This window comes from Pristiophorus japonicus, chromosome 17, assembly GCF_044704955.1.
Source record: "Pristiophorus japonicus isolate sPriJap1 chromosome 17, sPriJap1.hap1, whole genome shotgun sequence".
Classification (NCBI taxonomy): domain Eukaryota; kingdom Metazoa; phylum Chordata; class Chondrichthyes; family Pristiophoridae; genus Pristiophorus; species Pristiophorus japonicus.
The window spans coordinates 16,613,396-16,635,369 of record NC_091993.1 but is presented as its reverse complement, the minus strand read 5'-3'; the positions used below and the strand labels follow the sequence as shown (position 1 = coordinate 16,635,369).

The 21,974-nt window shown below is 45.0% G+C and overlaps 1 protein-coding gene across 3 annotated transcripts in view; it reads left to right on the top strand.

Moving 5' to 3' along the window:
* The first annotated feature begins 1,989 nt into the window (after positions 1 to 1,989).
* Positions 1,990 to 21,974, top strand: part of dmxl2 (Dmx-like 2) — a 165,612-nt gene continuing 145,627 nt past the window's right edge. For all 3 annotated transcript variants that reach the window (XM_070858428.1, XM_070858431.1, XM_070858430.1), the window contains exon 1: positions 1,990 to 2,145. In XM_070858428.1, coding sequence (XP_070714529.1) covers positions 2,059 to 2,145 — 87 coding nt within the window. In that variant the 5' untranslated portion in view covers positions 1,990 to 2,058. The remainder of the gene's footprint in view (positions 2,146 to 21,974) is intronic.

Here is a 21,974-nt window from a genome sequence, read left to right as displayed (position 1 = left end):
CTGAGGTGGTGGCGGGTAGCATGCTGCAGGATGGAGTCGAGGACACTCACGAGGACAGAGTCTCGGTTAAGGAGATTTCAAAGCGGGCACTAACTGCCGCTCTGTCCTTGATGAGTACCTCTCCATTCTTGGCCCGCAGTGCGGTAGGACCTTGGGTGCTTGGGCCGTAGGTGATCTTGACTGCACTAAAGAATCCATGCATGTCGTGGTTGTCGGCTGGTTGCTGGATCTCCTGTGCTTTAGGTCGCGAGCTCTTTGTTGGACCTCGGTCTCCAGACGTGTACGGAGCTGCTTTCTTACTTTCGAGTTATATTGCTGTTTCCAGTTCAAGACTGCCTTATGTTGCGGCTTATTAGCTCCTGGACCTCCTGGTCGTTCTCATCGAACCAGTCTTGGTGTTTTCTGGTGAAGTGACCGAGTGTCTCTTCACAGATGCTAATTATGGAGGCTTTGAGGGCAGACCACGCGCTGTGGACACTCTGTGTCTCCGGTTCACTGGGAGTCGCCAGGTTGGTTGTGAGGCGCTGGCTGAATAGGGCTTTCTTAGCAGGGTCTTTGAGGGTCTTTTAGCATCCAAAAATGGATCAATCTCTGTTTTGAATATACTCAACGACTGAGCATCCACAACAATGTCCTCTTTAAGTCTCGTAGCCAGGCGCTGCTCCGAGGGTTCCACACAGCTGGTGAACCGGCTTTTAAATTGAAAAAAAAGCACATGCAGACTTTTGAATGGACCATGCAGCCCATTAATGGGGCCGCGTGTCCCCCCCAAAAATTACAAGGACCATTGATCCATAGCATTCTGGGGTAGAGAATTCCTTTGTGTGAAGAAATCTCTCATCTCAGTCCTAAATGGCCGACCCCTTTTATTCTGAGACTGTAACACCCCAAGTTCTAGACTTCCTAGTCAGGGAAAACATCTTCCAAGGTATTATGCACCAAAGAAAATGCGGCTCAGGAAGTATTTGTGCTTGTCGAAGCTCAGCGGTCCCACAAGAGATGCTGGGGGAGATGTTGCAAGGCCGTACCCAAAGGACTCACTAAAGTGTCAACTGTGATTCAGTTGGTAGCACCCTCGCCTCTGAGTCAGAAGGTGTGGGTTCAAATCCCACTCTAGAAACTTGAATGCACAAATCTAGGCTGATGCTCCAGTGCAGTGCTGAGGGAGTGCTGCACTGTTGGAGGTACCGTCTTTCAGATGAGTCGTTAAACCGAGGCACCGTCCGCACTCTCTGGTGGACGTGAAAGATTGCATTTTCGAAGAAGAACGGGGGGGGGGGGGGGGGGAGGGAGAATTATCCCCGGTAACCTGCGCCAATATTTATCCCTCCACCAACATCGCTAAAAACAGATGATCTGCTCACGATGGCATTGCTGTTTGTGGGAGCTTGCTGTGCGCGAATTGGCTGCCGCCGTCTCCTACGTTACGGCAGTGACCGCACGTGGGGGTGGGAGAAGTACTTAATGGGCTGTGAAGCAGCTTTTTGGGGAATGCCCTGTGGGGGCGTGAAAGAAGCTATAGAAACGCAACTCTTTATTGGCAGCTTCAAGCGCAACTGGAGGGGAAGGGGCGGCTGCCTGCTGCGGCAAAGGCTGCGTCATGAGGCCGCATGACGTCACCCTCCTCCCGCCCCTCCCCTCCTGCCTGTCACGCGCCCGCCGCAGCGTGAAGGTAAGCGGCGAGCGGGCGGGCACGCGCGGGCGCGGGAGCGGGAGCGCGCGGCAACGGCACGGAATGATCCGGGCATTTTTTTGGAAAAAAAAAATCAATCGAAGGAGCCGGGCGGCGTTGGAGTGACGGAGAGCGAAGGCGCGCTGAGCTGAGGCGAAGAGGAGAGATATGAGAGACATATAACGCTGCTTTCCGTCATCTTCCTGAGTCAGCAGGGGGGGGGAAGAGAAAGAGAAGAGGGGGGAAAAAAAAAGCAAAGAAAAAAAGGACCCCATTTTTCCACACAGGTGGACGGCGGTGAGGAGAGAGAGAGGGGGGGGGAACTGAAGGAAAACCAAGCCCCCGGGATGTGTTGACGGGGAGGCGGGCCGGACCGGGCCGACAGGATGCATCTCCATCAGGTGCTGACCGGAGCTGTCAACCCCGGAGACAACTGCTACTCGGTCGGGGGCGTCGGGGACATCCCGTTCACGGTAAGTGTGTGTAGCAAGGGGGGGGGGTGGTGGAGGAGGGAGATTTATTTGTAATTTATTTTGTTGGCTCCCATTCCAAGCCGGCTGACCCGAATATTGTGTGCTGATAATCAGTGCCGCAAAAAAAAAGTGTGGTGTTCCCAGTTGCAGATTGAAACCCCTCGCCCTCTCCAATGTCACTTCATGCCAGCCTGCAGTGATGCAGCAGGCCCTTTTTTGCTGGTGTGTGTGTGTGTGTGTGTGTGGGAAGGGAAGGGAAGGGGATCAATAGATGTGCACTGAAGTGTGAATTAACTTGTATTTGAAATATTATCATTTACAAAAGGGGGGCGATGCACGCCTGACTTGCTGTTGTCATTAATTCTCCCGCGGCTTCTTACAGTTAAGCAGATCGAAGAAATGGAAGTGCAGCAGCTCAGCTGTTCTCTTCCATCCCCTCCTCCTTACACACACACACACACACACAGCTCTGCAGCTGATTGTGGTCACAAGCCGTGGGCATCAGCACAAATACACGTTTCCCTCTTCTCTGTTTGGATGTCAGTCTTTTGTTTTTGTTTTTGTTTCTGCCATTTAAATTATTTGCCATCGTTGAGGTTGGCTGATGTTGCGCTGGCTTTTTGCTGATTGCTGCCCTGATCGCATTAATAAATCATGGTGCTGAAACTGGCTGACGGTGACGTCCTTCAGAATTTCCAACAGGTTCCCATAAGTTGCTTGTCCTATCATATCATTGCAACCTTGCCAGGGCAGTAATGCGTGTAGAATCAACCCGCACTGTGCTGCGTTTCTATTTCATTGGATGGGAATGATGTCGAAAACTGGATGGTACAGTGAAATCCCAAGCTCTTGACTGTTGCAGTTAAGAAGTGCAGAACGGAAACGAACCTGCTACACAGACTAAATAAATGTCGGTTATCACTTTGGTATGTTTTGTTCATTTACCAGGATTTTGCTACCAAGAGTTCTACACAATTCATTCAATACTTTAAAAGCAAAGGAGTTTCTTCTCAAATTGATGCTGTTTAAATTATTGCAAATGTAACATTCCCAGCAAGAGTTGCAGTCGGATATAAGCATGCCAGGTTGTTGAAATAGTGTGTGTGGTATATAATTTTTTTTCTGGTAGCAGATGCAATTTTTACTTCATAGCACTTCGACAAACTACATTTTTGGTTTTTTTCTGATGTAATATACAAAGTACGATTTATAAGTGTTAGCTCAACAAAGTTAGCAGCATTCTTGCCCTAAGTTCAAGGCTCAGACTTAAGTACATATTCTCGGCCAACATTTCTGTGCAGCACTGTGAGTGCTGCATTGATGGAGGTGCTGTCTTTTGGAAGAGCCTTTAAACCAAGGCTTTGTCTGTCAGTTCAAGTGAACTATTTGATGAAGAGCAGGGAATTCCCCATATCTTCTATTCCAGTACAGCCACAACACAGGCATCTATGTCCTGTCCACAAAAAGCTGAAAAAAAATCCAACCCAGCCAATTACTGCCCTATCAGCTTACTTGCAATCATCAGCAAAGTGATGGAAGGAGTATTCAACAGTGCTATCAAATGGCACTTGCTTACCAATAATCTGCGCAACGATGCTCAGTTTTAGGTTCTGCCAGAACCACTCAGTTCCAGACCTCATTACAGCCTTGCTCCAAATGTGGAATTGAGCTGTATTCCAGAGGTGAGAGTCACTGCCTTTGGCATCAAGGCAGCATTCCACTGAGTGTGGCATCAAGGAGCCCGAGTAAAACTGAAGTTAGTTAGAAAACTCTAGTGGCTGGAGTCATACCTCGCACAAAGGAAGATGGTTGTGGTTATTGGAAGTCAATCATCTCAGCCCCAGGACATCGCTGCAAAAGTTCCTCATGGCAGCGTCCTGGGCCCAACTATCTTTAGCTGCTTCATCAATGACCTTTCCTCCATCATAAGGTCAGAAGTGGGGCTGTTTTCTGATGATTACACAGTGTTCAGCTCCATTCGCAAAATACTCAGGTAATGAAGCACTCCATGCCCGTATGCAATAAGACCTGGACAAGATCCAACTTGGCTGGGAAGTGATATTTGTGCCACACAAGTGCCAGGCAATGGCCATCTCCAACAAGAGAGAGCCTAACCACCTCTCCATGACATTCAATGACATTAACATCACAAAATCCCCAACCATCAACATCCTGCTGTGGCTAGCAGAACAAATCAGAGGTTGGGTATTCTGCAGTGAGTGTCTCATCTCCTGACTCCACAAATCCTCTCCACCACCTACAAGGCACAAGTCAGGAAAGTGATGCAGAACTCTCTACTTGCCTGGATGGATGCTCAGCACCATTCGGGACAAAGCAGTTCACTTGATCAGCACCCCATCCACAAGCTTAAACATCCATTCCCTCCACCACTGCTACACTGTGTCTGCAGTGTGCACCATCTACAAGATACACTGTAGCAACTTGCCAAAGCTTTTCCATCATCTTCCAAAACCGTGACCTCCACCACCTGGAAGGACAAGGGCAGCCAGGCATGGGGACGTCATCGCCTCTAAATTCCCATAAAAGTCACACACCATCCTGACTTGGCCATATTTCATGATTTCTTTCGTCATTACTGGATCAAAATCCTGTAACTCCCTAGCTAACAACATTGTTAGAGTACCTTTTTTTTTGTTCCTGGGATGTGGGAGTCGCTGGCGAGGCCAGCATTTGTTGCCCGTCCCTAATTGCCCTTGAGAAGGTGGTGGTGAGCTGTCTTCTTGAACCTTCACCACATTGACTGCAGCGGTTCAATATTATAGAATTGAAGGGATTAGATAGACCATGCAGCAACATTGCTGGGGCTTTCCTGGCATTTCAGAAGTCCATTATTGCCTACAGCGGCAAAATTGTTGCGATAATTTAACACAAATTTACATCCTATCCGAACTTTTCCCCCCCTAAAGCAATAGATTAAAATTTTGTTGGGAGCATCTTTTATTCTGTAAATATTGGTTGCATGTGCAAACAAAAGAAAGAACAAACTTTCAGTTATATGTGCCTTTAATTTCCACTGGATGTCTCAAAGTGCTTTTCAGCCATTGAAGTACTTTGAAGTGTAGTCACTGTTGTAATGTAGGAAATGTGGCAGCCAATTTGTACACAGCAAGCTCCCACAAACAGCAATGAGATACTGTAATGACAAGGTAGTCTGTTTTAGTTATGGAGATGAGGAATAAATATTGGCCAAGACACCGGGGACAACTCTCTGGCTGCTCTTCGCATAGTACCAGGGGATCTTTTATGTCCACCTGAGAGGGCAGATGGGGACTCGGTTTAACGTCTCATCTAAAAGTTGCACTCCGACAGTGCAGCATAATCTCCGACGGCACAATTTTTAAAGAGAGTATGGCTTTTGTTTACTTAAATTAGCCACAGGCCATTTCCAGCCCCTAGCATGGGTAGTTGAGGATTATATCTATGGCTTGGTTTTAATTAAATTTGATATTAATCATGATTTCTGTTAAATACCTCCTGTATTGAAAATCTTTATGGGAGGATGAGTGCAATTATCGATTAACAAGTTGTCTAAAGTCTAGTGTACGGTAGAAATGCCACTGTGATGGACTTAAGCTAGTTCATGTGAAATGATGGAATAAACAATTCAATGGATAGATCTGTGGTGGTGCCTATTTTGAGTTTGCCAAGAATGATGGTTGAGGCCAAAATACATGGACTCATTTAAGAACCCGCTAGAAACTGTAATGAGAAAATGTTGAAGATGGTACCTGTACTTTAAGGATGAAATCAAATGGGCTGAAGGGCTTTTTGTACCCAGAGCTTTCTTAAAAGCAGTTGTAGAATGTTCATTGACTGTTTCCCTGGCCCTACATTACAACAGTGACTACACACGAAAACTACTTCATTGGGTGTAAAGCGCTTTGGCAGATTCAGTGGTTGTGAAAGGCGCGATATAAATGCAAATCTTTCTGTCTTCAATTTCTTGTAAAACAAAGCTAGCTGGGGTGCAAGTTTTCCAGTTTTCTGGTAAGTAATTTGATCAGTTACAGGCAGGCCGCTGGTGCTCTTCTAAATCAGCTCTAGTTTCAAGCCTCAAAATCCATGTGATTGTAAGATAAATTTGTGTATAACACCTTCTTTTAAGAAAATACTTAAATTAGCGCACACTTATTTATATAGTTTAACATCCACTACTAAAGAAAGTCAGGTGAACCATCGGAGTAAAAATTGTAAACACCAACTTCACAGTCGTGAGCAACTGAAGCAAAAGGAAAGTGGCTATTTGGGGGGTTGTAGATGCTGTGCCAGTGCACACAGGAGGCTGAAACAAATCTGGGTTGAGTTTAAAAACAATTAAAGAAATCCATTTATGACATTGGGGAGAAAGGTTTAAGGAAGATTGGATTTGAAACTTGATTTCAGTTTCCATACAACACTTATGGAAATGGGGATTTAAAGACGCAAGAGGTGTTTGGTGGAAATGGGGAACATGCTTGGCGAATTCAAATTTGCATCAATAAACATCTATCTACAAAATATTTCCCAATTATCAGACTAGAACTCTTGATAATATTTCTCATTTGCAAATGACAACTGCTTGATGAATTTGCAGCTGTTCTCATAGGAACTGGTGAAGTTGAAACTCTCTGCAGGTAGTTGGGACAATCGACTTTGATACTTTTATTTTGCATGCTATGGTTTTTCTTCCTTTACCAGTTGCCTTCCTTGGGATGACATTTCCATTGTCTTAGCATGCACTCTGGATATCTTCCAGTTGCAAGATTATAAAGAAAGTCCACAATATAGCATGATGGATTAACAAATTTATGTGGACCATGTCTTCTATCTGCTATAATACTTTTTTTTAAAGATTTAGGGCTAGATAGAAATTTTTTTGGCAAATGGTATTTTTTTCGCCAAAAATACCGCTTTCGCTCCGCTACTGTTACAAGGCCTAAAATTCAAGCTTCAATTTGCACAGCGGTAAAAATCGGTGTTACACGAGGATTCGTGGCGCAAACTGCAAATTTTCTGCAATTTTACTCCGAGGCCAATACCGCTGCGAGGGAGGCCTTGGGAAGGGGGAAAACACCAAAAAATAAAAAAATCACCAAACATTCACATGACACTTAACTAGCGAATCGCTGCAAAAGAATTTAAAAATAAAAGCTTTAACTTGCCTTTTTTTGCAGGTATTCATACTTACCGCTGCTCCAAGGACTGCAATGCAGCTTTTTACCTGGTGTTTTTTTCATCCTGAATATGGGTGCGTGCCGAGCCAAATTCTTTGCGAAAGCGATATTTCGAGTCTTACACGGTGGCGGTTTGCTCCCCAGAGGTACTTAAAAACTGCCACCGCAAGATGTCTCTGAATTTCGCGCCGCCCAGATTTTGCAAAAAATGGCGAAATATCGCCAAAAATCTGGGCGCAAGGTTGGTGAATTTTTGGCCCTTAATGTACAAACTAAAATTATTGAGCATTATTTGTGTGCAGGACTGCTGATGAACAGACAATCTGAATAGGGCTCAGACATTAGTAGATCCCAAAGAATGATGTGAAGAGAATCAAAATCCTCATGCAGAATAACCTGCATTACCGGCAGAGCCAATCCTTTAAAGAGTGTGGAAGAAGTGAAAAAAAGGAAATCCAAAACAAAGTTTATTATGTTGTTCCTCATTTGGTGGGGTGACTCCGGGCATGATGTGTTGCAACAGTGGAAATTTTCCCCCCCCATAAACTTTGTTCCCTTGCCATCGACTCCAACCCTCTCTCTGAGCACTGTCTGAGGCTGAACCATTCTATTCACAACATTGGCGTCCCATTTGACTCTGAGCTGAGCTTCCAACCCCACATCTTCTCCATCACTAAAACCGCCTACTTCCACCTCCATTTATGACATTGGAGAGAAAGGCTTAAGGAAAATTGTTGGATTGTATAGAAACTGAAATCAAGTTTCAAATCCAACACTTTCCATGTGAGAAATGGGGATTTAAAGATGCAAGAAGAATTTGGCGGAAATGGGGGACATGCTTGGCAAATTCAAATTTGCATCAATAAACATCTGTCTGCAAAATATTTCCCAATTATCGGACTAGAACTCTTGATAATATTTCTCATTTGCTAATGACAACTGCTTGATGAATTTGCAGCTGTTCTAATAGGAACTGGTGAAGCTGAAACTGTCTAAGCTCACTGCAGGTAGTAGGGACAATCGACATTGATACTTTTATTCTGGGTTGGTTTTATTTTGCATCCTATGGTTTTTCTTCCTTTACCAGTTGCCTTCCTTGGGATGATATTTCCATGGTCTTAGCATGGATTCCAGACATTTACCAATTGCAAGATTATAAAGAAAGTCTACAATATAGCATGATGACTTCTGTAACATCGCCTGTCTCTGCCCCTGCCGCAACCTGTCTGCTGATGAAACCCTTTACTACATTAAAGGCGATGTATAAATGCAAGTTGTTGCTATTGAGTAATACAAAACAGGAAGCTCGCATACTTGGTCCTGGGTTGTGTGGAGGTAGCTGATTTGAGTCAGGATGGTGCATCTTTCTTGCCCTGCTTAGGTCATTAAACTGCTTTATGCACGCTCCTGCTGCTGCCCTCCTCAACAACCTCCAACCATCCCTTTTTTGTCTCAGCAATAGGCTTCTTCCTCCGGTTGCTAGCGAAGAGTATCTCCCTCCAGCTCCTCACAGCCCCCAGCAGTACATCCAGGGAAGCGTTCATGAAGCAGGGTGCAGCCTTTGCCTGTCTCGACTCCATGCAGCACTCCTAGTTCTTTGACAGCCAAATCCAACTCCTACAACTTGCTTGTTTTGGATTGTCCCTTTCTATACTGGAGTTCCGATTGCATCATGCGGGTCCACCCATTGGATGGGAAACCCAGAAGGAAAATGATAATGAGGTGGCTGAGTTTAAAAAGCCACTGACAGACGCACTTAACATAATTCCGGGTTTCCCATGCGCCATTGGGCTCCCAGCGCATCTGCATATTTAAATCCAGTCCAAGATTTCCGGAGATAAAATAATATTTTCCTCCTGATTTTGGGGTCCATTATAACAACTTCTATAAAAATCATAAATTACAACTGGAAACTGTAGGAATCTTTTAGTGTGACTTGAACTGTATCTGCGGGCAAAATGTTGGAAGGTTGGGTTTGTCATCTGGCTTGTATAGATTTTTTGGGGGCTGAGAAGACGTTTGAATAGAGGATACATTTTTGGATAAGTTTAAATAGAGATGTCAACCTTGGCTTAGTGATCTCACTCTTAACCTCTAGTTCAGAAGGTTGTTGGTTCAAGCCCCACTCCAGAGGCTTGAGTACATAATCTGCGCTGACACTTCAGTGCAGTACATGATATTGAATGGTGGTGCAGGCTCGAAGGGCCAAATGGCCTACTCCTGCACCTATTTTCTATGTTTCTATATACTGAGAGAGTGTTGTGCTGTCGGAGATGTTGTCTTTCAGATGGGGCATTAAACCAAGATCCTATCTGTCCACTCGGGTCGATGTAAAAGATCTCATTCCAACTTGAAGAGCAGGGGAGATTTTGTGGTGTCTACATTACAACAGTGATTAGACTTCCAAAGTACATCGACAAAAGCAAAATACTGCAGCTGCTGGAAAACTGAAATTAAAAACAGAAAATGCTGGAAATACTCGGCAGGTCAGGCAGTATCTGTGGAGAGAGAGAAACGGAGATAACGCTTCAGATCGATGACCTTTCAACAGAACTGGAAAATGTTAAGACACCATGGTTGACAGGGCCCTCAAACGTGTTCGTCCCATTTGCTGCACTGCTGCTCTCACCACTTTCCCTCCCAGAACCACGATAGCGTTCCCCTTATCCTCACCTTCCACCCCATCAGCCTCCACATTCAACGGATCGTCTTCTGCTACCTACAGCATGATGCAACCATCAAACAAATCATCTCCTCTCCTCCCCTTTCAACATTCCGAAGGGACCGTTCACTCCGCGACACCCTAGTCCACTCCTCAGTCACCCCCAAAACTCCCTTCCCTTCCTATGGCATCTTCCCATGCAAGCAGAGGAGATGCAACACCTGCCTTTTTGCCTCCTCCCTTCCCACTGTCCAAAGTCCCAAACACTCCTTTCAGGTGAAACAGCGATTTACTTGTACTTTTCAATTTAGTATACAGGTACTGTATTTGCTGCTCATGATGTGGTCTCCTCTACATTGGGAAGAATAAATTGGGTGACTGCTTTGCAGAATACCTCTGTTCAGTCCGCAAGCGTGACGCCAAGCTTCTGGATGGCTGTCATTTTAATTCTCTGCCCCAGTTCCACACTGACCTCTTTGTCCTCGGCTTCCTACACTGTTCCAACAAAGTTCAACATAAGCTTGAGGAACAGCGCCTCATCTTTCGATTAGGCACTTTACAACCTTCCAGACTCAACATTGAGTTCAACAATTTCAGATCATGATCACTGTCTCCAATTTTTTGGACAGCAGCTATAGGTAATGATTTGGCTATTCCCATTTCTTCTTCTTGGGCAGTCCCCCGGAGTCGAGGATGACTTGCCTCCATACTAAAATGGGTTCTCAGGTGACCGATGAGACCGATGCTGGATCTACAGTCTGTCACAGGTGGGGCAGATAGTGGATGGAAGGGCAAGTGGGTGGTATGCATGATTTGTCGTATGCTCCTTCCGTTGTTTGTACTTGGCTTCTGCGTGCTCCCTGCGAAGAGACTCGAAATGTTCGCCGCCTTCTCGGATGCTTCTCTTCTACTTTGAGCAGTCTTGGGCCAGGGGTTCCCAAGAGTTAGTGGGATTGTTACATTTTTCAAGGAGTCCTTGAAGCGTCTTCTCAGCTCTCACTGGTTCGCCTGCCGTGACGTAGTTCAGAGTGGAGTGCTTGTTTCAGGAGTCTTGTATCGGGCATGCGGACAATGTGGCCTGTCCATTGGAACTGATCGAACGTGGTCAATGCCTCGATGCTGGGTATGTTGGCCTGACAGAGAACCCTGATGTTTGTGCGCCTATCCTGCCAGTGAATTTGCAGGATTTTGCAGAGGCAGCGTTGGTGGTACTTCTCCAGTGCTTTGAGGTGCCTACTGTACATAGTCTATGTCTCTGAAGCATATCACTACTGCTCCGTAGACCGTGAGCTCGGTGCCGGCTTTGAGATCCTGGTCTTCAAACACGCTTTTCTTCAGACGGCTGAAGACTGCACTGGCACAATGAAGGCGGTGTTGGACTTCGTCATTGATGTCTGTCCTTGCTTCCAAGGTACAGGAAGTGGTCCATGTTGTCCAAGGTCTCGTCATGGATCTTGATAATCTGGGAGCAGTGCTGTGTGGCGGGGGCAGGTTGGTGGAGAACCTTTGTCTTACTGATATTTAATGTAGGGCCCAGACTCTCATTTTCTTCAGTGAAGGTATCCATGATGATTTGGAGTTCGGACTCTTAGTGTGCACAAACGCAAGCGCCATCTGTATATTGTACTTCAGTGAACGAGGTTGGAACAACTTGGATCTGGACTGGAGGCATCGGAGGTTGAACTATTTTCCACGTCCTGTAGATTAACTCCACTCCAGCGGGGAGCTTGTTAAAGGTAAAGATGAAGCATTGCAGCGAGGACGATTAAGAAGAGCGTTGGTGCGATGACACAGCCTTGCTTGACCCCTGTCTGCACATGTATTGGATCTGTGGTTAATCCGTGTGGTTAATACTCACGGCTTGCATGCCATTGTGAAGCAGGCGGAGGATGGTGACAAATTTTTGAGGACAGCCGAATTTGAGAAGGACACTCCATAATCCCTCATGGTTGACAGAGTTGAAGGCCTTTGTGAGGTCAAAGAAAGCCATGTACAGAAGTTGATGCTGCTCCCTTTTTGTTGGATTTGTCACGCGGTGAAGATCATGTCCGTTGTGCCCTTTAGTGCGCAGAATCCGCATTGCTTCTCTGGGAGGAGCACTTCAGCCACTGGGAGAAGACGATTGAGGAGGAGTCTTGCAATGATTTTCCCTGTGGCAGACAGCAGGGAAACTTATCTGTAATTACTGCAGTTGGACCTGTCACCTTTCGTGAAGCTGGTCACGATTACGGCGTCACTGAGGTCCCCTGGCATGCTCTCCTCCTTCCAGATATGAGAGATGAGGTGATGTATTCGTGCCAATAGTACTTCTTCGCCATGCTTTAGTACTTGGCATCTGCTCCTGAGATCTTGTTTTTTTAGTTGTAGGATGGCCTTTTCAATCTCATGCTGGGCTGGGCATGTGCCGAGCTGGTGACGGGTAGCATGTTGTGGGATGGAGTCAAGGACACTCATGTCAAAGACAAAGTCTTGGTTGAGAAGATCCTCGAAATGCTCCTTCCAGAGACTGCTTCTCTGCCCTTGATGAGCACCTCCGTTCTTGGCTCTCAGTGGAATAGGACCTTGAGTGCTTGGGCCATAGGTGGTCTTGACTGCGCTAAAAAATCCATGCACTCTTCACTTTTTCCACCTACCATCTGTTCTATAGGTCCCGAGTTTTTTGTTGGACCTTGGCCTTCAGTGGGTCGGCTTTCTATCACTCAAGTTGAGGTCTTGTTTCCAATTCAAAAATGCCTTGCGTTTCTGGTTTATTAGCTCCTAGATCTCCTTGTCGTTCTCATCGAACCAGTCGATGTTTTCTGGTGGAGTAACCAAGAGTTTCTTCACAGGTGCTACATACAAACATAGAAAATAGGTGCAGGAGTAGGCCATTCGGCCCTTCGAGTCTGCACCGCCATTCAATGAGTTCATGGCTGAACATGCAACTTCAGTACCCCATTCCTGCTTTCTCGCCATACCCTTTGATCCCCCTGGTAGTAAGGACTACATCTAACTCCTTTTTGAATATATTTAGTGAATTGGCCTCAACAACCTTCTGTGGTCGAGAATTCCACAGGTTCACCACTCTCTGGATGAAGAAGTTTCTCCTCATCTCGGTGCTAAATGGCTTACCCCTTATCCTTAGACTGTGTCCCCTGGTTCTGGACTTCCCCAACATTGGGAACATTCTTCCTGCATCTAACCTGTCTAAACCCGTCAGAATTTTATACGCTTCTATGAGATCCCCTCTCATTCTTCTGAACTCCAGTGAATACAAGCCCAGTTGATCCAGTCTTTCTTGATATGTCAGTCCCGCCATCCCGGGAATCAGTCTGGTAAACCATCGCTGCATTCCCTCAATAGCAAGAATGTACTTCCTCAAGTTAGGAGACCAAAACTGTACACAATACTCCAGGTGTGGCCTCACCAAGGCCCTGTACAACTGTAGTAACACCTCCCTGCCCCTGTACTCAAATCCCCTCGCTATGAAGGCCAACATGCCATTTGCTTTCTTAACTGCCTGCTGTACCTGCATGCCAACCTTCAATGACTGATGTACCATGACACCCAGGTCTTGTTGCACCTCCCCTTTTCCTAATCTGTCACCATTCAGATAATAGTCTGTGTCTCTGTTTTTACCACCAAAGTGGATAACCTCACATTTATCCACATTATACTTCATCTGCCATGCATTTGCACACTCACCTAACCTATCCAAGTCGCTCTGCAGCCTCATAGCATCCTCCTCGCAGCTCACACTGCCACCCAACTTAGTGTCATCCGCAAATTTGGAGATACTACATTTAATCCCCTCGTCTAAATCATTAATATACAATGTAAACAGCTGGGGCCCCAGCACAGAACTTTGCGGTACTCCACTAGTCACTGCCTGCCATTCTGAAAAGTATCCATTTACTCCTACTCTTTGTTTCCTGTCTGCCAACCAGTTCTCAATCCACGTCAGCACTATCCCCAATCCCATGTGCTTTAACTTTGCACATTAATCTCTTGTGTGGGACCTTGTCCAAATGCACTGCTATGACATCCTTAATAATTGATTCCATCATTTTACCCACTACCGATGTCGGGCTGACCGGTCCATAATTCCCTGTTTTCTCTCCCTCCTTTTTTTTAAAAAGTGGGGTTACATTGGCTTCCCTCCACTCCATAGGAACTGATCCAGAGTCTATGGAATGTTGGAAAATGACTGTCAATGCATCCGCTATTTCCAAGGCCACCTCCTTAAGAACTCCGGGATGCAGACCATCAGGCCCTGGGGATTTATCGGCCTTCAATCCCATCAATTTCCCCAACACAATTTTCCGACTAATAAGAATTTCCCTCAGTTCCTCCTCCTTACTAGACCCTCTGACCTCTTTTATATCCGGAAGGTTGTTTGTGTCCTCCTTAGTGAATACCGAACCAAAGTACTTGTTCAATTGGTCTGCCGTTTCTTTGTTCCCCATTATGACTTCCCCTGATTCTGACTGCAGGGGACCTACGTTTGTCTTTGCTAACCTTTTTCTCTTTACATATCGAAAGAAGCTTTTGCAGTCCGTCTTAATGTTCCCTGCAAGCTTCCTTTCGTACTCTGTTTTCCCTGCCCTAATCAAACCCTTTGTCCTCCTCTGCTGAGTTCTAAATTTCTTCCAGTCCCCAGGTTCGCTGCTATTTCTGGCCAATTTGTATGCCACTTCCTTGGCTTTAATACTATCCCTGATTTCCCTTGATAGCCACAGTTGAGCCACCTTCCCTTTTTTATTTTTACGCCAGAAAGGGATGTACAATTGTTGTAGTTCATCCATGCGGTCTCTAAATGTCTGCCATTGCCCATCCACTGTCAACCCCTTAAATATCATTCACCAATCTATCCTAGCCAATTCACGCCTCATACCTTCAAAGTTACCCTTCTTTAAGTTCTGGACCATGGTCTCTTCCCCAAGGGGCCTCGCACAACAAGATTGCTAATGAATCCTCTCTCATTACACAACACCCAGTCTAAGATGGCTTCCCCTCTCGTTGGTTCCTCGACATATTGGTCTAGAAAACTATCCCTTATGCACTCCAGGAAATCCTCCTCCACCGTATTGCTTCCAGTTTGGTTAGCCCAATCTATATGCATATTAAAGTCACCTATGATAACTGCTGCACCTTTCTTGCATGCACCCCTAATTTCCTGTTTGATGCCCCCCCCAACATCACTACTACTGTTTGCAGGTCTGTACACAACTCCCACTAACGTTTTTTGCCCTTTGGTGTTCTGCAGCTCTACCCATATAGATTCCACATCATCCAAGCTAATGTCCTTCCTAACTATTGCATTAATCTCCTCTTTAACCAGCAATGCTACCCCACCTCCTTTTCCTTTTATTCTATCCTTCTTGAATGTTGAATACCCATGGATGTTGAGTTCCCAACCCTGATCATCCTGGAGCCACGTCTCCGTAATCCCAATCACTTCATATCCGTTAACATCTATTTGCACAGTTAATTCATTCATCCTTATTACGGATACTCCTTGCATTAAGACACAAAGCCTTCAGGCTTGTTTTTTAACACCCTTTGTCCTTTTAGAATTATGATGTAGTGTGGCCCTTTTTGTTTCTTGCCTTTGTTTACTCGGCCTTCCATTATTGCTTTTTACCTTTCCACCAACTGTTTCTGACTCCATATTACTCCGCCTGTCTCGCTGCATAGGTTCCCATCCCCCTGCCATATTAGTTTAAACATTCCCGAACTGCATTAGCAAATGTTACCCCTAGGACATCAGTTCCAGTCCTGCCCAAGTGCAGACCGTCCCTTTTGTACAGGTCCCACTTCCCTCAGAACTGGTTCCAATATCCCAGGAATTTGAATCCCTCCCTCTTGCATCACTGCTCAAGCCATGTATTTATTCTAACTATCCTGCTCCCTCTACTCTGATTGGCACGTGGTACTGGGAGCAATCCAGAGATTACTACTTTTTGAGATCCTACTTTTTAATTTAACTCCTAGCTCCCTAAATTCAGCTTGTCGGACCTCTTCCCGCTTCTTACCTATATCGTTGGTACCTACATGTAGCACGACAACTGGCTGTTCACCCTCCCTCTCCAGAATGCTCTGCAGCCTCTCCGAGACATCCTTGACCCTTGCACCAGGGAGGCAACATACCATCCTGGAGTCTCGGTTGCGGCCGCAGAAACTCCTATCTATTCCCCTTACAATAGAATCCCCTATCACTATAGCTCTCCCACTCTTTTTCCCGCCCTTTTGTGCAGCAGAGCCACCCATGGTGCCATGAACCTGGCTGCTGGTGCCTTCCCCTGGTAAGTCATTTCCCCCAGCAGTATCCAAAACGGTATATCTGTTTTGGAGGGAGATGACCGCAGGGGACTCCTACACTACCTTCCTGCTTTTACCTTGTCTCTTGGTCACCCATTCACCATCTGTCCTAACCCTTACCTGCGGTGTGACCAACTCACTAAATGTGCTATCCACAACATTCTCATGGTGGACTTGAGGGCAGACCAGGCACTGTGGACACTCTGCGGCTCCGATCCATTGGAGGAAGTCTGGTTGGTTCTGAGGCGTTGGCTGAATAGAGCTTTCTTCGCAGGGTCGCCATTTTGTGCTGCTGTGTTCCTATTCGCCGCCGGGGCATTGTGTTTATTCCCATTTACATCTCCGCCAGATCCATCTTTTGTTTCTTCACTTGTCCCATTACCATCCGCTTTTGCCTTAGAAACATAGAAACATAGAAAATAGGTGCAGGAGTAGGCCATTCGGCCCTTCGAGCCTGCACCGCCATTCAATGAGTTCATGGCTGAACATGCAACTTCAGTACCCCATTCCTGCTTTCTCACCATACCCCTTGATTCCCCTAGTAGTAAGGACTCCATCTAACACCTTTTTGAATATATTTAGTGAATTGGCCTCAACAACTTTCTGTGTTAGAGAATTCCACAGGTTCACCACTCTCTGGGTGAAGAAATTCCTCCTCATCTCGGTCCTAAATGGCTTACCCCTTATCCTTAGACTGTGTCCCCTGGTTCTGGACTTCCCCAACATTGGGAACATTCTTCCTGCATCTAACCTGTCTAACCCCGTCAGAATTTTAAATGTTTCTATGAGGTCCCCTCTCATTCTTCTGAACTCCAGTGAATACAAGCCCAGTTGATCCAGTCTTTCTTGATAGGTCAGTCCCGCCATCCCGGGAATCAGTCTGGTGAACCTTCGCTGCACTCCCTCAATAGCAAGAATGTCCTTCCTCAGGTTAGGAGACCAAAACTGTACACAATACTCCAGGTGTGGCCTCACCAAGGCCCTGTACAACTGTAGCAACACCTCCCTGCCCCTGTACTCAAATCCCCTCGCTATGAAGGCCAACATGCCATTTGCTTTCTTAACCACCTGCTGTACCTGCATGCCAACCTTCAATGACTGATGTACCATGACACCCAGGTCTCGTTGCACCTCCCCTTTTCCTAATCTGTCACCATACAGATAATAGTCTTTCTCTCTGTTTTTACCACCAAAGTGGATAACCTCACATTTATCCACATTATACTTCATCTGCCATGCATTTGCCCACTCACCTAACCTATCCAAGTCGCTCTGCAGCCTCATAGCATCCTCCTCGCAGCTCACACTGCCACCCAACTTAGTGTCATCTGCAAATTTGGAGATACTACATTTAATCCCCTCGTCTAAATCATTAATATACAGTGTAAACAGCTGGGGCCCCAGCACAGAACCTTACGGTACCCCACTAGTCACTGCCTGCCATTCTGAAAAGTCCCCATTTACTCCTACTCTTTGCTTCCTGTCTGACAACCAGTTTTCAATCCATGTCAGCACACTACCCCCAATCCCATGTGCTTTAACTTTGCACATTAATTTCTTGTGTGGGACCTTGTCGAAAGCCTTCTGAAAGTCCAAATATACCACATCAACTGGTTCTCCCTTGTCCACTCTACTGGAAACATCCTCAAAAAATTCCAGAAGATTTGTCAAGCATGATTTCCCTTTCACAAATCCATGCTGACTTGGACCTATCATGTCACCTCTTTCCAAATGCACTGCTATGACATCCTTAATAATTGATTCCATCATTTTAACCACTACCGATGTCAGGCTGACCGGTCTATAATTCCCTGTTATCTCTCTCCCTCCTTTTTTTAAAAAGTGGGGTTACATTGGTTACCCTCCACTCCATTGGAACTGATCCAGAGTCAATGGAATGTTGGAAAATGACTGTCAATGCATCCACTATTTCCAAGGCCACCTCCTTAAGTACTCTGGGATGCAGTCCATCAGGCCCTGGGGATTTATCGGCCTTCAATCCCATCAATTTCCCCAACACAATTTCCCGACTAATAAGGATTTCCCTCAGTTCCTCCTCCTTACTAGACCCTCTGACCCCTTTTATATCCGGAAGGTTGTTTGTGTCCTCCTCAGTGAATACCGAACCTTGCACCATCTTTCCTTTTGTCATTTAATCTCATGCCTTCCATCCTATCACAGACCTTCCCATTTGTTCTTTCCTTCCTCCCCTTTTCCCCTGGCCCTGTAATTGCTTAAGATCTGCTATATCTCTAACTTTTTCCAGTCTGATGAAAGCTCATCGACCTGAAACGTTAACTTTGTTTCTCTCCCCACAGGGGCTGCCTGACCTAATTATTTTATTTCAAGGTACTTCATTCGCTGTGAAATGCTTCGTGTTGTCCTGTGGATGTGAACGGTGCTATATAAAATGCATGTTCCTTTTCTTTTTTTCTCCCATTTAGGATTCTTATTGTGCTTTCACTTTTAACCTCATTTCTTCCCTTAATTATTTAGGGGTAGAATTTCTGCAGGGATTCTCCTGACTCTCCACTGTAACCATAACGGATTAGTGGGAACGCTGGAGAAAAGACGTCAACGGGAAAATCGTGAGAACCCCTGCACAAATTCTAGGCATTAATCTTGTTTCCTCTATCATTTTATCTCTGATATACCTGTTCAGTTGTCTCCTGTCAGTGCCCAGAACTAACTAATAACATTTTAATAGTGGTTTGTGAGGGTTGCTGTAATTTTCTTCGTGTGGATTAGAAACCCATTTGAATTCTTGGCATATTATCTATCTGTTCCTGTTACTGAATCAAGATCTGAAAGTGACACTAATAAATGTGTGACTACTGTACGTGTGAACCAATTCCCAGTCTAAATGTGGAAATACGTGTGGGATAATTCAAGTTCAAACCATTGCACTAAAACTCGATAGTGTTGAATCTAAGTAGATTGACACATTCATGGTCAATGCAATACAATCACAGCATTTTTGTGGGAACTCTACTGAGCTTGTAGTTATTTGGGTGGATAATATTTAATAATAAGGGTTGTAAAATCCATTTTGACCATCCAAGAGTATTTTTAAAGGTCTGTTTGGGAGCAGCAGAAAGTTTGAGTTGTATTATGTGTTTGGACATTGAAAAATCAGAAGGGTAGCTTGTTTGACCAAGTCTACATTGTAGTGTGTAAAAATATTTTGCATATTAATATAACTACAATATTTAATATTACGCATATCACTTCATTAAGATGCTTCCGTATTTAGATGGGTTTCAACATTGTACACGTTGCGCAGCAAAATTGCACACATGCCCCAGATTACAGGTAACATAGGCAATTTTTAAATGAAATCTGTAGAACATATTCTTATCAAAGACCACCTATAAATGTTTTCCATGTAATGGTAAAGTACTTATTGACAGCTAATGAGCTTTTCCAATTCTCTTTTTCACTCTTGACTTGTGATTTGGTATGTGATTACTTGACCTTTTATTGGTGCACATTGAGTTAATTGACAGATGGCTCTGAGCAGCAGGGTGGAATCACTGGAACAGTACTGATTAGAGTAGCAGGGTGATTTGCAGACGTATTAGAATTTTATTTTTACTCTTGTGAAGACAGGCCATGGCTGCTTTTTTTTCCCAGTTATGTGGTCTCAGTTTCATTCAATTATATTTATTGATATGGCAGGAGCTGAAGGTTATTTTGAATATAACATTGAATATCTTAAATGTGTGGAAAGCAATTCGACATATAATTCAAATTGTAATTTGTGGGGAGAGAAAACTCACATTTTCCATTTCACCTCATCAGTATCAGTTTGCGATTTACTACATTCCAATTTTTTGTATTTTTGAATTCTGATATTTATTTTTAAAATTCTTATGGCTTTAGCCTCAACTTAACCTCTGCATGTTTGCACTAGCTACATAAAGGACATTGAATACAGCTTCAACTATCCAGCTTCAACTATTGTGATTATCTGGTCACGTGGCTAATGCATACACTATGGCTTAACCACACATTATTGCAGATTATTTGAAGACCTTTTGTCTTCATTAACATTGTGGTCCTCGCTGTATAATGCTGTAGGCAATGTTTTGAAAGTGCGTTCTTTCTGACATTGAACGAAATCTATTTTGAGTATAGTTCTAGTCTTCAATAGTTTGTAGCGATATCCAACATCCTGTAAAACGTGCAGTGTTACATTACATACTATTATTTTAAAAAGTACTAAGAGAAAATAAAATGATGAGAATTGTTTCAAATTTCCTCTTTTCAAGCTCTACCAGCCCTCATTCTCCTCTGCCAAAGCTACCCACTACTCTCGGAAGAACCTGGAGAGCAGAAATAACCTCTAACATGTTAGGAGCTCATACACTTTTTTTTGTTACCAAGGTAGAGACTATTTATTAGCTGCTTCCCCTTTTTGCTTGATTCCACTCATCTATCCAATTGTAGCTAATCTCTATTCATTTCTTCTCTTCCCACCTATACATCTTCACCTTGGGAGTCCCCTAGGGATCTGTTCTTGGCCTCTCCTCTTCGTCATCTATATGCTACCCCTCAATGACATAGTGTAGACATATGGCAAGCTTTTGGGAGGGAGAAAGGACTAAAAGGCTATGCTGATCGGGTTAGTAGATGGATATGGTGATAGCGTTAGATGAAAAGTGGTGGGAGGAGGCTCATGTGGAACAAAAATACCGTCATAGACCAGTTGGGCCGAATAGCTTGTTTCTGTGCTATAGATTTATTGGGCCCAAATTTTTTTGTGAGATGTGCCGACTTTCTAGGTGCAAAACTGCGCCAAAAAGATGTCCCCAGATTCTGGCCACTCTTGACTCTCCCGGGGAATGGTGATTCCATTGGGGGCGGAGCTAGAGCCCTGCGCGAGAAAGAATGCCGGCAGCTGTCCGCATGCGCATTAGTGCGTTTGCGCATGCGCAGTGGCTCCTGTTGATGATGCGTGTTGCAGCGTGGGACCTGATGCGTTCCGTCCCAACCCGGGCCGAGTGGCCTGCTGTACAGGCCGGTCCGCTGCCTTCCCGGGCTAAGGTCTCCCGGGAAGGAAGGAGGGGGGAGGAGAGGGTAGAGTTTTGATCGGTGGAGGGGGGAGAGTTTTGATCAGGTGGGGGGGGAGAGTTTTGATTAGGGGGGGTGTGGAGAGAGGGGGGAAAGTTTTGATCGGGTGGAGAGGAGGAGGAGAGTTTTGATTCCGAGGGGGGGAGAGTTTTGATCGGGGTGGGGGGGGGGGCAGTGTGATAACTGTAGTCAGTAATTTTAATGAGCTTACTCAAGACTTTCCTTAACCCTGTTGATGAAAATACTTTCCTACATAAGAATTATGAGCAGGAGATACTTCAATTTTTTATTTGGATATTTTGAAAAAATTACGTAAATATGTTTTGTCTCTTTACTACTTTTATTTTTGTAGTTTAAGCTTCCATGAATGCTTCTGTTGTGTAATAAATTAACTTTGCGAAGTTTGCCATATGATGTCCTGTATAGCTGTTTGATCCTATTCACATTCTTTAGTTAAGTCATTAGTACCTACCTGCGCTGATTTCTTAACTCTCCGCAAGGGTTTTCTGTGCGGCCACAAGTGGCCACATACGCTGGCCTAAGTTAGTTTGGAGTAACTATTAGCTGGCCAAAGTGGCCTAAATGGCCAAAACGGACGTAGGTGGCTGGTAACACCCCTT